At 37.6% G+C, this 18,336-nt stretch overlaps 1 protein-coding gene across 1 annotated transcript; it reads right to left on the bottom strand.

Moving 5' to 3' along the window:
• Positions 1-423: 423 nt before the first annotated feature.
• ppp1r14ab (protein phosphatase 1, regulatory (inhibitor) subunit 14Ab) lies at positions 424-16,980 on the bottom strand. The gene is made up of 4 exons (XM_066685175.1): positions 16,702-16,980; positions 3,031-3,111; positions 2,905-2,937; positions 424-1,883 (listed from the first exon to the last, which is right to left on the bottom strand). The coding sequence occupies exons 1-4, from the start codon at positions 16,885-16,887 to the stop codon at positions 1,749-1,751; spliced, it is 435 nt and encodes a 144-aa protein (XP_066541272.1). The 5' UTR covers positions 16,888-16,980; the 3' UTR covers positions 424-1,748.
• Between the last annotated feature and the right edge of the window lie 1,356 nt (positions 16,981-18,336).

Here is an 18,336-nt window from a genome sequence, read left to right as displayed (position 1 = left end):
GTCTTTGTGGGCTTCCTCCACGTTCTCAGGTATCCTTCCACCATCTAAATTAACATATGCTGGTTTGGCTGTGCAAAAGTGTCCAGAGTTGTGAGTGAATTAGTGTGTGTGCTGCCGTGATGTACTGGTCCCCCATCCACGGTGTGTTTCTGCCTTTTGCCCAGTGATTCTGGGTAGGCTCTAGAATCACCGCGAACCTCAACAGGATGAAGTGGTTACAGAAAATAAAAGTATAATTAATAATGTGTATATACATTTTTCATTTTCCACAGATGATTCACAAACAGTAAGCTCAAATCCATCTCTTTATTGAAACAGGAACATCCAACTATATAAACAAACAAATCCAAACGTACCAATGTAGTTCCTTAAAAAAAGTCAATTTTAAAATCTTTTCAATAAAATGGGTAGAAAAAACCCTGAGGATTTTACATCAAACACAGGAACTCTGGCCTAGCTAGACATGACAGCTCTATTTGAAAATGTACCAGAATATGTTTAAATTCTGTGGTATTCTTTTAAAATATTTTTTGGATTTGCTGCTTCTCACTCCAAAGACCAAGAACTGATCTGTTGTACAGTCGCATCAGGTTAACCACACTTCTGTCCCTTCAGCTACATAATCATTTTGAAAAACTGATAATAATACATGTACGTTTGAGCGTGAACTCAAGCAGCAATAACAGCAGCAGCCAATAATTCAATAGCTCATGAAAAACAAAACCAAGGGGATAAAAGGAGAGAAAGAGAACAGGATACACTTTACAGCTACTTCGTTGTAAATTTTAACATTGATGTAGGGCTGAAAATGCATTCACAACAACCTTGAAATACACAAATGGCATATATTAATAATAATAAAAAAAGATCTTCCACACTTAAGCTAACATTACACTTTGCACAAGACAAAATCAAAAAACATCAACTGACAAACTGAAAAAGACTGTATATAGACGCAAATACATTTTTGAACAAAAGTAGGCTATATCACTAAATGTAAAAATGATCTTTGGTCCTGTACATTGAAATGACCTTAACTGAACTGGATCCTACAATTTCATTTTGAGGGTAGTGGCTGAAAGGTTAAGGCCATCACAGTCATGAAAGTTTGCAAATGAATTGCCTTAATTATGATTAAGCATTTAATTGTTTTTTCTTGGGCTTTGTTCTTTGTGTGCACCTGTTAAATTTAAGCATTTTTAAGCAAAATTGTCTGATTCTTCCTAGCCTCCAACTTGTGACACACACCCAAAGTAACTTAAAGTAAACAAATATTATTAAAAACAAATCTTCCATCTATAGGTTTTATATCTACAGTCAAATTAGAAAAGTTATTATTTTTGTAGGACACAGAAATTTTTCGAAAAATGAACCCAGTTCACCTTCGGCTGTGATATGGACATAGAATTGTTAAAACTGACAACTATAGAAATAAATGTAATCAGATCAAATGGACAGACCTAGCTCTATAATTTAAATCAGAAATTTAAAACATAAATTAATGTATTGTGACAGCTTTATCGTGGAGTGATGGTGGTGTATATTTATGGATCTGAAATGACTTTATACTTACAACTAGGCTCTAAGAGCTCTGTGTGTGTGTGTGTGTGTGCGTGTTTGTATATGTTGAGTCCTGGAACAGTTCACTCTGGATGTTCTTCATGCATTTCAGTTAAAATCTGTGTTAAAATACTGAAGAATGTAGGCAGTGACTTTAAGCAGGAATACAGTGGTCCGCAGGACGTCTCTCAGTGTATCTCAGTGTCGGGTGAGCTCTGGCGGTTGGGGTAGATATGTAGCTGTGTGTGCTCAATGCCGTCATTGTGAAGATCCTCCTGTTTCTGCAGCCCATGAAGCTTCAGGACCAGATCCTTAATGAACACCTAGGTAGGTCACAGAGAAGAGCAGCACAGTGCAATTAAAATATAAAATGATATGCTGTGTCAAAAGAAAATCTTGTCTTCAAAATTGTAACTTCTCAGAAGAAATATTCGCACATTAGTTTTTACACAAGTAGGTTTTGTTTTTTGATACACAGACAATAAATAAAAAAACTATAAAAATGAAGCTTAAAAAAAGTCATTTAAAAAGGAAAATATAAGAAAACAAATATGTTGGGTTAAAATAACTTTCTGATTCCTTGCTCTTGTACTGTCTGTCAGCAGAGGGCAGCAAAGGAGAATTTCAATTGATGTTTTAAAAATAGACAAAATTCACTCTTCAAAATGGCTGCTACTAATGTTTTTAATTAAATGTTCTATTTTTATTCACTTTATCCACCTATAAATCTTAATGCAGCTTGATGCAAGTGTGTGATGATCTAGGCAGGTAGATTTAACAAGGTTAATCATTATGAATCACTAATCATATTCACAAGTTTGTGACTTCTACCTAACTACAATACTTTTGCTAAATGAGCTACAGACAGTTGTCTGAACCATATCTTTAAAACCGATATATGTCAGCTTGTCAGCCACTGAAGTGTGCAAATATATCATACAACATTTGGGGCTCTACCAATTACAAATAGTAATAAAATCCTGAATGCTAGTGAAGCCACTAATAAATCTGTTCTCTAAATTATATCTGAAACCAAGCCCTTGGGCTTTTAATGCCAAATCAGTTATACACCCAAAAAGAGCAAATAATTATGTAATACACTAAACTTAATATGATAATTATGCTGAATCATTTTACTTGTCCAAGCAGTCTACATTACTGATCTTGCCTGGTCTTCGGTCTCTCTGTGCTGCAAAGTACAGTAAGGAATGTTGTGTTACAGTGGTTTTGTGCAGTAGAGGATGGGGCAGCATTGTTATCCAGTGTGGGTCATTTTAATGAAAGGTCTCTGTTACTATCACTGAGAAAAAGAAAACATCTGCCAGATTGAAAGCTTTTACTTACTTCTGTGTTCCTGTTACAGGTTTGAAGAATATCCTGCAAGATGTATATGGAAAAAAATATTAACATGAAACCTTCAAAAATTAAAATTATGTTGTTTTTATTAGCAGACAGTGGGGTGAACTGTACCTGGAGCCTTTTCGTCCTCTCCTCATCGCTCTGTAGATCCAGAAGCTCATCAATATTCACTTCCTCCGGCATGTGCTCCTCCTGCAGCGAGAGACATAGATTCACAGTGACAACCTAACACTGCCTAGTAATCCTCACAAAAGTGAGTGTATGAGTGTCACTACTCTCCATCCTGCCTGTGTGACTATAAAGCAGTTTCATTTTAAAAATACTGCAAAATAAGAATGTGAATAAACTGCATTAAATCAACCCTGGTACTGCATAATGAACACAAACTGAAAACTGAAAAATTGGGGCCAATGCAGTCAATCTGGAAATGCTTTAAACACTGAATAAAATGATTTAGAGTTCAGGACTAGACGTAATATTTGTCAGAGAATCTAGCTTCATATTTCAGCTAGATTGCTGAAACAGGTGCACTGTCAAAACAATGGGACACACTAATGGTCTCCAGTCTGTTTTGGGATAAATGAAACGTTTGTGTGTAAATGTCTAGTGTGTAAAACATACATAATCTATGTATAATATATGTTTACCGTGTTGTTTTATAATACACCGTGGTGCTTAACTCCCAGTTGCTATTTATACATTTCGGTTATGAGGGCTTATCCAAACATAACTCTGCACACTGATTCATGGGCCACCTGAAATGAAAATACACATTATATCTTCACTACACTGGCTATTACAGTATAGTTGTATAAGCCTTGCAAAACTGTGTGTTAAGGTTAGCAATCATGTTCCAAGCAGTGTGTTACATAAGCAGGGCACTGTTCTACACACAAACACACACACAGTGGCTGAGCCTTAAAGGGTTTGACCCATTATCCTCTTATTCAGCTTTACAGTTGTCTATTCTGGCCTTTCAGCTTCCACTCACCAACCCTCTATCTAATTTATTGTAGTCTTAATAAGCATAAAATGGCTGCAAATGATTTTTTACCTTCAAGCAATTATCACAACTTACCCTCCAAACCCTAAGGATTAATTATACAAATTGTTTTATTATTTTACACAGTATTATGCAAAACAATCACTTCTTCATTTACTTAATTTCAGTCCTAATTGTCCAAACAGAACAAGAACAATTTCACAAGTTAACCCAGTTGCCTGGAGCATTAATAACATTTCTATGACATGCTTTGGTCAAAATACCAGAAGGAAAAACCAGCATAGCATTTTTCTTATGCTGTCTAAACAGTCCACCCTGTGTAAACAACCAGTTTCAGCTACTGTCAAGAATAAGCCTATGTTTACTCCAAACACCAGAGCTAAGCATGGAGGTGTGAGAAGCAGAAGAGCTTTTTTAAACTTTATTTATTTATTTATTTTACTAAATTTGGCTTTGTTTTCTTTCTTCTCCAATCTCATTTTCCCATGTTTCCAAACTTCAGCAGATCACACAAAACCGACTAGGTTATTCTATTTTACAGTTTGTGAGTTTGTAGGAGCTCATAATCCCTAAATTAATGTAATAGTCATTAAACTCTTCATGAGATCTGTGAAAGACAGGAGAAAATCAAGCTTAATTCTTATTTCAAATGTGGTTATATGCACAGATGTTCTTATCCTTTCTTCTCCAACTAAAAAATGTAACTCAAAGTTATGGGTCTGAAAGAATGTTTAGTCATCAGGAAGATTTTAGAAAAAAGACAACGGAAAAGGAAAAAGTTGGCAAAGAAAAAATATACAAAACAAAGATGGTACTCTGAACTGTGTAGTTGTTAGTTTTATAGCAGATATTAAATAATATTTTATTACATGAGTTTAATTCAAATGGTCATATTTTTGAAATTGCAATTATCTGTTGAGACAAAAAAAAAAAAAACGTTTGTCAGGCTCGCGGGGAGGACTGACAAGAGGCGGACGCACACGCTGAAACACAGTAAACTTTATTTAAACAAAATAACAAACAGACTTGAGAGCAAACATGAAGCGAGGAACAGATGAGGCAAAACAACGGTAGGAAACGAGTAACAGATGAGACAGACCAGGCAACACAACGACTGAGAAATGAAACGAAACAATAGAGAGAGACTACACCGGGAAACGACACGAAACAACTGGAAACGAAACAAATGATCTACAACCAGGAAGTGACACAAGAGGACTTAAATACCTAACACAGACAACGGACACCTGGAACAGATAACGAGGGGGACGGATTACAAATGAGACTGATGAGGACAAGGGCGGAGACACGAACAATAACAAACAGAGCCATGTGCTACGTGAGCAGGTGTGAGTACGTGAGTAGGTGTGAGTGTGTTGCCCTGTGAAGGACTGGCGCCCCCTCCAGGGTGTATTCCTGCCTTGCGCCCAATGATTCCAGGTAGGCTCTGGACCCACCGCAACACTGAACTGGATAAACGCTTACAGAGAATGAATGAATGAATGAATAAATATAATAATACAATTGTTATTTATAAGTAGAATATGAAATATTTTTATTATATTATTTTTTTCTTTATATTTTTGCATGACATCACAGGCCGTGTGCTTGCAATGCAATGTCTAATTGTAAATGTAACTGAATGTTGTGTAGCTATATTTTAACAGTGCATCAAACAGAAAATATGTTTTACTTCCACTGCTTAAATTACAGTTTCCTTTGCTCTGCTGTACTATTTTGTTTAGTGTAAGAGGTTGCACTGAACTGATTGTAAACTTGCTGAAGCAAGGATAAACTGTGAGGATAAACTTTTCTAAGGTTGGATATCTGGTTGCTTTTAATATAGATAAACAGTTTTCTTGCATTTCAGTTTCATGGCCAAACATGTGATGGACTGTGTACACCCCTCTGTTTAGTTTATATTACTATAATGCCTCACTGCCCCAGGACTACTCCATTAAAAAGTAGGCCATGTGCAGTTTCTGTTGGAAGCTTTTTATCAAATCTTTCACCATCTCTATAAGCTCCCTTCCAGCAACAGGGCAAGATCAGGTGGCACCCAGCCAATCAGAAGTAAGTGTGCCATACTATTTACATAACATGAATCAGCCATGATGACACGGTATCAGCTGGACGCCAGAAGCATTTGATGCCAAAACAAAGATGTTATGGTCTGTAAAAAAGAATGGCTGTGCAAGAAACTGGTCTCAGCAGTTTATAAATATAAAAGGCATAACAGGAATAATGTAACATCTTCACTATTAGAGTGAATGTAGGTAATAGTGATGTACATTTAAAACCGATTATCCAACATTAGTAACTGACCTCACTAGTGTTCTTGTAGCTGATGGTCAGTAGTTCCTTAAAAGTTTTCCAACACTGTGTGTAAAATGTTACCAAAATATAGAGACTAAATAAATAAGGTTTTACCAACAATTAAATTGGATTAGCAGTAGTGTATGATCTCAAAAAGAAAAAAACTTGTTAAGCAAATAAACCTGCTGAAATGCACAAAAGAATGAAAAACACATTCTGCTCATTAGAATATATTAAAAATCGTCAGTCCTTCCTAATGTATTATTCGCAAGATTAAAGGTAACGTCTGAATGCATTTTACAAATTTAAATATTTAAACATGCTGCTGTTTAATTTTTCATTTAACCAGTGCTTATAATAATAGACAAGTTTACTCTGTTTGCCAGCCAGATATACAGGAGGTCCTCGGGTTACGTCAGTCCCGAGTTACGATGTTTCGTGGTTACGACACATCTCCCATTTACTGTATAAAGCCTTGTTTCGACTTAAGTGGTTTTGTGCCGTAAACATCATAACGTGAACTTCGTGTTTGGTGTGCGCAGCGGAAAAATACACGGTTACGCGGCTCGGGACTGAGGAGGATGGGTGTTAGGATAGGATAAGTGCTTACAGTATGTTATTTACATACAGTATGTACGTATGTTCCGACTTACACAAAAAATCGGTTTACGACGCGACGTAGGAACGAATCAAAGTCGTAAGTCGAGGACCTCCTGTATTTTGAGTTTAAATATATGTTTTAAATAAATAGTAAATGCACATATTTGGCAGGTTCACTATGTACCATATCCTTTGCATTTACATGCCTTACTGAAAAAGACTTATGTAGGCCAACTTTCTACAAACCGGATTCCAAAAAAGTTTGGACACTAAACAAATTGTGAATAAAAACTGAATGCAATGACGTGGAGATGGCAAATGTCAATATTTTATTCGTAATAGAACATAGATGACAGATCAAAAGTTTAATCTGAGTAAATGTAACATTTTAAAGGAAAAATATGTTGATTCAAAATTTCAGTGTCAACAAATCCCAAAAAGGTTGGGACAAGTAGCAATAAGTGGCTGGAAAAAGGAAATTGAGCATATAACGAACAGCTGGAAGACCAATTAACACTAATTAGGTCAATTGACAACATGATTGGGTGTAAAAAGAGCTTCTCGGAGTGTCAGTGTCTCTCTGAAGCCAAGATGGTAAGAGGATCACCAATTCCACCATTGTTGCACAGAAAGAAAGTGCACAGAAAGTGCAGCAATACCAGAATGGTGTTACCCAGCGTAAAATAGCAAAGACTTTTAAGTTATCATCATCAACCGTGCATAACATCATCAAAAGATTCAGAGAATCTGGAACAATTGCTGTGCATAAGGGTCAAGGCCGTAAAACTCTACTGGATGCTCGTGATCTCCGGGCCCTTAAACGTCACTGCACCTCAAACAGGAATGCCACTGTCAAGGAAATAACAGAATGGGCTCAGGTATACTTCCAGAAAGCATTGTCAGTGAACACAATCCACCGTGCCATCTGCCGTTGCCAGCTGAAACTCTACAGTGCAAAGAGGAAGCCATTTCTAAGCAAGCTCCACAAGCTCAGACGTTTGCACTGGGCCAGGGGTCTTTTAAAATGGAGTGTGGCAAAATGGAAGGCTGTTCTGTGGTCAGATGAGTCACAATTTGAAGTTCTTTATGGAACACTGGGACGCCATGTCATCCGGACCAGAGAGGACAAGGATAACCCAAGTTGTTATCAGCGCTCCGTTCAGAAGCCTGCATCACTGATGGTATGGGGTTGTATGAGTGCTTGTGGCATGGACAGCTTGCATGTCTGAAAAGGCACCATTAATGCTAAACTATGTTCAGGTTCTAGAACAACATATGCTCCCATCTAGACGTCATCTCTTTCAGGGAAGACCCTGCATTTTTCAACAAGATATTGCCAGACCACATTCTGCAGCAATCACAACATCATGGCTATGTAGGAGAAGGATCCGGGTACTGAAATGGCCAGCCTGCAGTCCAGATCTTTCACCTATAGAGAACATTTGGCGCATCCTAAAGAGGAAAGTGCGACAAAGAAGGCCCAAGACGATTGAACAGTTAGAGGCCTGTATTAGACACGAATGGGAGAGCATTCCTATTTCTAAACTTGAGAAACTGGTCTCCTCTGTCCCCAGACGTCTGTTGAGTGTTGTAAGAAGAAGGGGGATGCCACACAGTGGTAAAAAATGGCCTTGTCCCAACTTTTTTGGAATTTGTTGATGCCATGAAATTTTGAAACAACATATTTTTCCCTTAAAATGATACATTCTCTCAGTTTCACTTTTGATCTGTGATTTGTGTTTTATTCTGAATAAAATGTTAGATGTTGGCAAATCCACATCATTGCATTCAGTTTTTATTCACAATTTGTTTAGTGTCCCAACTTTTTTGGAATCCGGTTTGTAAAACAGGTTTATAGTTACTACATGAACTATATGTTTTTGAACAACTGTTCATCCAAAATTCATCCTGAAATGAAAAGGGTTAATCTGGAGTTTGTCCCCTTTTGTGCAGCATGAGCTTTTACTCTTTAAGGAAAACTACATGCAGATGATGGGGTTACATTCAGCTACAGGTGCACAAGTATTGATTTTTTTTTAATGCAGTTTTAGTTTAACTAACCTCTGAACGTTGTTATAATATTCTGGCTTTTTTTTAAACTGTTATCAACAGTAAGAACGGAAAATGAAACAATCATATAGAAGTAGTCTTAAGTAGGCTGCCTCTAAGGCTATATGACAAAGGTATAGGAAGCCAAGGGGAACTATATGCAGAGGGACTATTTTAAAAATTCTGAAACTAATGTCACTGTGGAAAGGTCAGTCAGAGCAAGATCCAAGCAGTATTCCCTACTGGGCAGTCTGTGACCTTTCTTTCAACTCAAATGCTAGTGAAACACTCCATAGCGAATAGGTGCTCACATGTGCATGATGAGCACATCCTCTTACAGAGCACTCACACAAGATCAAGACACAATTCACATTAGAGAATTTGAACCTGGATCTTAATTAATCTGAGCACTGACTTTTTAGGTTTGGAGGACTCTAGTGGTTTGTGTTCATGATATGAATATTGGTTCAACAGAAATTAAATCTCTATTTCGATGCAATTATTTTAGACAGCAATGTAAATATCCAGCATTCTCAATATACTAAATTGTGCATATGAATGTGCTGGCATCAATATGGGTAATGTGAGCCCATGCCAATAGCATACATTTTTCTTGTACATATCTCCTGATGCCAATGCTGATACAAGGTGTCAAAAATATATAAACTGGAGCTATATGCTCCTGGCATTGGAGAGAAATATAACATTTCTTCTACAGCTACAAATGCAAAATCAACCATTATATCAACATCTATAAATTACACCCTTTCAAAGTGCTATAAATATGTCATGTCTTTTCAGAAATGCTTATAAGAGTGTTATATCTTAAAATTAAATCACAAATTCATTATATTCCTTTGGTGTTCTCAACTGGATCAGCTCACTGAACTTTGGTGAATAGTGCGTATAGTGCAGCAATACAGCAGCACTGTGGACTACACAACTGGAAAACATAGCACACAGAAATACAGTTCTACATACTTAAACATGATATGCACAAGTCATAACTCCTCTGGCATCTGATATATACAAGTTGTAATGCAGTACATACATCAATCAATACAATCAGTATGAGGCTGTTTTGAACAATGAGTCTGAGTGTATGGCTTGTGACTTCTTTTTTGATTGAGGTCAGCGAATGCTGATATAGGAATGGTAACTGAAGACAAAAGGCTGAATCTGTGCAAGTATTAACTTTCAAGGATATTAAACCCTGTATATTAGAACATGCAGCATGCCTGGCTGCCCTTGGTTGCTGGTGAAAGGAGTGCAGAGTGCACACTCTCATTTTGTGTTGTACACACGAGCATTGAGTGAATCACTCCATCCAGTTTAGCATCAGGGGACCCTACAGGGCTGCAATTTATTACTCATTAATTCCAGGCCAGTGGCTTAGGATTTATGTGCATTTTTTGTTGTTGCTGTTGTTGTTTAATTTGCTCAGATTTTGTCTAGTTATCTTCCTTAGAGGGCAGATGTTTACACAAATGGAACACTCTGCTTTTGAAACAATAATAGTACAGTAATAGTTTCTTTACACAAATATTATATATTCTGCTGCATAAAAACATGTAGTGTAAGGCCAGACACCAATATTGATTGAGTATGATCATGAGCCCTGCTACAGTGATAAATATTGCCACATGGGCTTGGGAATATTTTAAAAAATAATACAATAAAATAAATAACTAAATAACAATAAAAGAGATACTATCCAGTTAACAGCAATAGGTGCAAAAGCCAACATCTCTAATGGAATTGGGGGTGCATCGGTGACCATAGCATATGTGAGAAGTTATTACTGCTGTGGAGGCACACAATGTATTTTAGAGAGAGATATGCTGTCAACAATTCAACATATTTTCCTGGGAATCCTTGTTTTTTTCCAACAAGCCAGGACTCCTTCTGTACATGCTATAACATCATGGCTTCATATGCACAGAATGTGTGTGTGACTGGCCTACTTTCAGCCCAGATCTTCCTCATATGGCACATAGTAAAGGGAACAGTCAGACACAGGTGGCCACGGACTGTTGAGCAGCCTGTTGAGCATCGACACAAACCTACACAAAATAAACATCATACTCCATAAACAATGCACAGGTTTATTAACAAATACTACTATACTCATAGTATTACTGTAGTATCACTTGAATTAATACACTTGATTCCAGAAAAATGGTCTATGATGGTCTATGGTCATCTACAAACATTTTTAGCCAAATAGTGCATCCATAACGTATTTACACAAACACATCTAATGTTCCTGACTGAATAAATGTCCATTCTGACTGTACAGTATCTTAGCAGACTTCCCGCTGCCCATAATCTAGGATACAGAATTGCTTAAGCACTTCAAAGACGTTCACACAAGCTCTGTCCAATCAGAGAGAAATGTCAAGTCCTTAGGAGCATCGTCTGTTTTCAGATTCCTGTGAACTGTGACTCAACCATTTTATATGAAAAGGAAAAATCATCCCATAGGATTGAGTTGTCACAATCAGAGGGGGCTACTAGGGACATTTTGTTTAAAAAAAAAAAAAATCTTGAGAAATAGGGTCCTTAGTGTAAACCTTAATTATATTATAAAAAACGTTCGTCTGTGTCTCTGAGTCTTCTGCTTCAATGATTAGTCGACTGAGTCCAGTCAGATGTTATCTCCTGAAAAATATCCTGTCTCTCAGTGTTATAGCTTGTTATAAACTCTCTTTGATGAAACATAATGCGTGAAAGTTTTAGCAATGAGCATTTAGCAATTATGCCCCGTCCTTCTCTCTCTCTCTCTCTCTCTCTCTCACACACACACACACACACACACACACTTCCTGTCCATTTACTGCTACATCACTTGCTCTTTCCACTTGCCTGCATTTCCTTGCTTGCCCTGATTGTGCATACACAGCACTTTATTAGAAGGGCTCTACAGGAGGGCCAGTGTGCTTTTAAGCAGCCATTTTCAATGTCTAATCTCAGGGGACTTTGGGAGGCAGTCAGAGACATTTGGTCAGTCAGACAGCCAGACAGACAGATGTCATTACTCACCAGGACAATAGATGCTGCAATATGCTTCCTGCCAGCATGGTATAGAAAAAATTAGTCCAATATTCAGACTAAACCTATATTCAGCTGACCAGCTCACTGGCTTCTCAATAATCTAAACAGCAAAAACCACAAAACATTTCTACAGGCTCACACACACACACACACACACACACACACACACACACACACACACACACACACACACACACATCTATAGGAATGACAATTGCAGCTCACTGCCGAATACATGTGATTGGTCTGTGGTTGAAAGCTGTAATCCTCAATCAAGTATATGTCAACAGATTATGGTCTGCAGTAAAACCTTTGCATAATTTGTGAAGATTGAATTGCTGTTTTGCCCACAATGGTTCAGCCAACACTAATTAATCAAATACATATTAGTTACATAATAGTTGCCGCATGCGCTTGGCTACAGGGACAATAATATGTACCTAGAAAAGAGAAAAAAAACACAGCTCACGGTGAAGGATATAAGCCAGTGGGAAGGGGCTTCATCAAACTGTTCACTTCTTTATAAATGTCTGTTGGGTCAGTGCAGGGTTGGACAATATGGCCAAAATGTATATCGCAATATATTTCTTAATTTTGTTTGATAAGATATAATTCCGATATCGATATGAACAGTACAAAAAATGTCCAAAAACAAACAAGAAACATGACATCACCATTTTTAAAATTGTGTGCTGAACTGTAATAAACGTCAGTGACTCTGATTCTGTAAATAATGTATATTGAAAATTTGTTTTAAAAATGTCACTGTTATTAAAACATTTTATATATCGCAAAATATATATTAATATTGAATTATTGTTCAGCCCTAAGTCAGTGATGTGTTTATTAATTAAATAAAGAAAAGGGCATTAAAATAAGGAAGTTGCAATAAAAACTATGGCAGAAAGTCAGTATAGATGACAGTATAATATGCTGGATTATTGCTCTAAAGACCCCCTCCAGTGAAAATAATATTTTTATAAACATTAAGCTGTCCAACAGACGTTTTTATATGTTAAAAATGAAATAAGCAGCCAGCACCATGGCTGAGCCTTTCCATTTTAAAACTGTAACGTTCCAAATACTGTCTCAAATGATAGACATGGGGTCTATACTACTTAATGAAGGCAAAATGTAGTTTAATCTAAGCCACTGTTAAGGCATTATGGCATATTTTCTTGCAAATATCTTAACAATGCAATTCTCATAGACATATATTACTTGAGTTTTTGATCAATGGCCAGAGGAGGACTATAAAGCAGATTCATCATCCTAAGTGTACTGTGCTTGCTGGCAGATGCTGGATTAAAGTTAACCCAGGGTTGCACTCCAAAAAAACCTGCAGCAGAGCAATTGGTGCTGTTAATCTGGGCCTCTGATGAGTCTGATAGAACAGCAGAAGCCTAATGGTTCTGCTTAACGGGGCATGTGTAGCTGGTTGTTTAGGCTGAGGGGAAGTGATGTTGCAGGGTGAAAGGGGGTTGTTGATGCATGTGGGCTTTTCTTTGTGTGTTCCACTGACATATGGGGTCTTTAAATCCCCAGCCCCCATTGCCGTTAGTCATGAAGAACACCCCAGGAGGCAGAGATTGCATCAATCAATCCCAGGATCGTTAACAGTGAGACCTGGCCATCCTGCTTCACTGTGGTCAGGCCTTTTGCTTTGCCAGGAAATGAAGGGGGATGTGGGAAGGATCTGATTACATCCTTACTGCGATCTGTTCTTTCTTCAGCATCAGATACTGCAGATTAGTCTGAAGATTAAAGGTGTGACATAGTTTGTTGGAGTGATGCCCCAAACTTTCTCCAAGCGTTCCCTCAAAGACCTTGGATTGTTCCTTGTTAATGAGATGTGTGAAAGAAAAATAATCAGCACACATTTCCCTTTAAGCACAGGTAATTCAAGTTTAACTTATAAAGATGCTTCAGTCTGGATGCCTTTTAGAACAAGGCATGATACAGGGCAAGCAGTGAAAACAGAGCTCCTCAATGTGATGTCAGATTTAAAGGCACTGTAAAAAAATAAGCCAGCTCAATACATGTTTTAAAGTGGAAGAAATTTGTAAAAACTTTAAAATACAAAAGGTATAAAATATGGACCCCTTGTTTTGAGAACAAAGAAAAGATTTACTACACAAGGAAATTTGAGCTCACTGCAAAGCTTCTGATCACTAGATATGTTGAAGACAGCATGATGTGTATGAATTGGCTTTGTGTTTCTGTAGCCATATATTAACATGTATTCGCAGCCATAGGCTCTGCCTTTAGAGCAGGTGTGGTTCTATGGCTGGTATTGTTCTCCAGTGATTAGATTTTATCTTTCAACTTGTGACCAGTCCTCCCAATCAGGACTCTTTCATCAGACTGTAATAAACGCTTTGCTTGCAGGGAGTGCACATATGCTTTCACAGGAGTTTTTTATTTTTTATTTTTAATGTGCAGATGATATGGGGCAAGAATAAAAATGTATAATACTGATATGATTTACATATGTCATAATATGGAATAATGTTTCTCAGAAATAACTAAGAAAACTGAACGAACCAGAGAGACACATTCAGGTGCTGCATTAGTGAGACACGCACATGAAACAGTGCCATGTCCAGCTACCTGTGATCCACATGGTTGGATGATGAAACATTCTGGTGGGCATATTTACAGCTTAGTGGGTGATCGGACCCTGTGGCACAGTAGCAGCCATCACAGAATTTCTCTAATCATCCCTTTCTACACTGCACAAATTTGGTACCTTTTTTCCAGTATACTTAAAAAATTATTATAATTATTATTATGAAGGCATGAACCCTTGACTAAACAACCGCTGTTATCCCACTTTCCTGCATTTGATCCAAACTCCAGATATGAACCTTGTGGTCATTAAAAGCATGTCATTTTCTTTAAATAAAACAAAATGTATTAAGTAAACATTGTAGTAAGGAATGTTCAAAAACATAGCACTCTTTCCAGTCCACACAGTCCATATATGGAAACTCAGCCCAATTGAATGAATTGTTCTTGTGACACCACAGAAACCAATGCATATTCACACTACATATGAATACATTACACACAGGTATAAGCATGTTATGTACATATACATATTAGGGATGAGTTTGACTATTCAATTAATGAAGACAGTTTGGAAAATCAATTAATAAATCTGGAGAAATGAAGTGGTATTTAGGAGTTTTGTGTTATTACCCACTCTATATCAGTCTGGAACAGATTCAATATGCACAAAGAAAAAAGGGGGATTGGTGAATCCCTAGGATTTAATATGTACACACTACCATTTGTGTCCATGAAAGGCCACACAGACACTTGCACAGTGTCCTGCTTCACTAGACACTATGTATATTTACTGTTTTCTAGGTGCCTGCTGGCATTAATATTGCTCAGATTTCTGTCCATGTAAGGAAGTAAATATTCCAGTTACAGCCCTTGTCCCCCCCCTATTCTTCTTGGGAACAGGCCACTCGTTCCTTTGAAAAATACTAAAAATTCTCCCGCACTGAACCCCCTGAACTGATAAATATTTAAAAAAATATTTTTACATTCTAGTAATGACTTGTCTGGTAATATTTAGCCTTAAGCGTTTGTTTTTAATGAATCTAAAAAGCACTTATGACTTATGACTAGTCTAATATGATCACCTCAATCAGACACCACCCCACCAGTTACATAAATAAATAAAAATATAATACCAATAATAATAATAATTAAAATATCAGACTCAGATCTTACAAACAAATATTTTTTTAATTTCACATGTTCATTACAGATATTATGCAATGTGTACAAAAGCCACTGGAATCAAAACTACAGACCATAAAGGATGGAGAGTCCTTGAATATTATGAATTGAAATATTCTATCGTTGCCTAGTCATGCCAGCCTAAATTTGTAAAGCACATTAGTCCTCATCAATGTCAAGGCAATATGTGTGTGTGTGTGTATATATATATATATATATATAAGTGGGCGGCTATCAGGTATTAGACACTTTTGTTTATTTCAGTTTCAAATGATACTCCTGGTGCAATAATGTCTTAATTCAGATTGCATCAGTATCATTTCTAACGGAAATAAACCAGTGTCTATTACCTGATAACTGCCCCCCTTCAAAGTAAGAAAGAAAAAGAGCAAATAAAAAGATACACCCTTTGCTTGGGGTTGCAGGACTAATTAAATACAACATTTTCCAGTGTATTCAGATCTGTCCTATGGACACGGTAGCCTGATTTGCCACTATCAGTAAGGAGAGAACACACGCCCTTCCTGGGTAAACGGGGTTATATTTATACAGTTGATAAATACAATCACACCAGTCTTTTCATTAAACCTCCTAATAAAGCAAGTGAAACGAATAAATTCCGTGTTAAATAAACACCTCAAAATCTTCAGGGAACTTTCTGTATGTGTTTATTGTGTGATGCACCTGCTTAACACTGGGCACACGCAGTTTCACGTGGATCACGCATTGTGGGGACATTACGCTAACATCGATTTCGTGCAGACACCTTAACCTTAAATCATCAGAAACCTCTTACACTCACCATAGGGTGATTCATTATACATTTAACTCCATTCAATAAAATTAATTTAACCTTCTGACGCTCATGGGTCACAATAGCCAATAAACAATATTAATACTCGAACTTAAAAATGTTACATGTATCGGTAGGGTGTTATTTCTATATGAACAACCATATTTTTAATAAACATCCTGGCGCTCGTGCTGTGCCCCGGTGCATTACTCACCCTTCCCACATAGAGCTGGTCGAGCCCGGCGTCTATCCACTTCTCCACGTCCAGGCGCCTCTGGAGCTCCCTCCTGTTGTATTTGACGGTGACTCGGGCCTGTCTCTTCTGAGCGCTGAGTCCCGTCTCTCTGTTCGGGGAGTGCACTTTGCTGTTGTAGCGTCTCCCGACGCGGTTCGCAGCCATGTCCCGCTGAGGAGAGGGTCTCGGTCCCACACTGGACCCGTCAGAGCGCGCGGTGTGTGTTTTGAGCAGGGCGCTGCGCGAGCACGAGGAGCTCAGACATCACCAGGGCGCGCGAGTCGCAGGTCCTAGTGCCTCCGATTAAGGGCCTCAGATAGGGAGGGGCTAGTAGCGATAATGCTGCCTTCAAATCGTGTCGGAAATATCGTATTTACCTGTATGAAACCTGCGAAATTTGTATGGTTTCTTAAAAATAAAATAGTGAGGTTGCACATCAGTGGGATTTTATTTTATAGTTTGCTTGAGAATGAGATGCATCTGGCACCACTGATCATGATGTCGTATTTATTAGTGGTCAACTGATTTTTCCATGAGGCCATAACTTCTAAGATGGGGGCATTTTAATAACAAATAATAACGGCTGCTGGTATGGACCATATGCAATTCTACTCTGCTAAAATCTAATTTTAGGGTTTATTAGTGGTAGTTTTGCTTGTTAAATATACAGTTCAAACTTTTATACATTTTGTGCACAACTTGCACTTAGATTGATGAATGAATGAACCATTTATCCAGTTTATCTGTAACCGTTTATCCTGTTTAGTGTCGCGGTGGGTCCGGAGCCTACCTGGAATCACTGGACACAAGGCAGGAACACACCCAGGAGGGGGCACCAGTCCTTCACAGGCCGACAGACACTCACACATTCACTCAGATACTCACACCTATGGACGCTTTTGAATCGCCAATCCACCTGCAAAGTGTGATTTTGGACAGTGAGAGGAACCTGTAGCACCTGGAGGAAACCCACGCGGACATGGGGAGAACACACCAAACTCCTCACAGACAGTCACCCAGAGCAGTGACTGCTGCACCACTGTGCCACCCTGACCGAGATGAATTTTTAAGTGAAAAAACATAATATTCCAGTCTATATGATTAAATGAATGCATTTCCTATTCCCTTCATTAACATTACAAATGTTAAGAAAAACACCGGGAGAAACTAGGAAGGCAAAAGTAAACACAGGCTACATTTATTTAAACACAAGTAGATAAAAGACAAGAAACACCAGGACCAAACCTAGACACTACATAAAAAAGCTAAAAGTAATAACTCCAAGAAAAGACAATCAGCACTAGAAAAAAAAAAAGATTACCCAAAAACAAAGGATGATAATAACACAATAACAATAATGATAGTATTCAGAGATACAAGGAGACAAAATTCTAATAACAAACAAATAACTAGAAAGTGGCTACAAAATCTTATTGTACAACATAGATTTACACTGATAGAAACATGGAAATATACTAATAATCCAAAGAACAATAAAGAAGATAGAATAGACATTAAACCAAGACATAAACTAACATTAGAAAACACCAGAAAGAACTAGAAAACAAACAGATAAATGTGAGAAAATCACAAACCACAAATGACAGACAAACC

The sequence above is a fragment of the Hoplias malabaricus genome, chromosome 1 (assembly GCF_029633855.1).
Source record: "Hoplias malabaricus isolate fHopMal1 chromosome 1, fHopMal1.hap1, whole genome shotgun sequence".
Classification (NCBI taxonomy): Eukaryota; Metazoa; Chordata; class Actinopteri; order Characiformes; family Erythrinidae; genus Hoplias; species Hoplias malabaricus.
This window is presented reverse-complemented; position numbering and strand designations above follow the sequence as displayed.

Coding starts and splice junctions, on each gene's coding strand:
- ppp1r14ab (XM_066685175.1), bottom strand. CDS start 16,887: ATGGCTGCGAACCGCGTCGGGAGACGCTACAACAGCAAAGTGCACTCC. Junction 2,938..3,030: donor AGAGGACGAAAAGGCTCCAG/GTACAGTTCACC, acceptor TACATCTTGCAG/GATATTCTTCAAACCTGTAA. Junction 1,884..2,904: donor CCTGTAACAGGAACACAGAA/GTAAGTAAAAGC, acceptor TGACCTACCTAG/GTGTTCATTAAGGATCTGGT.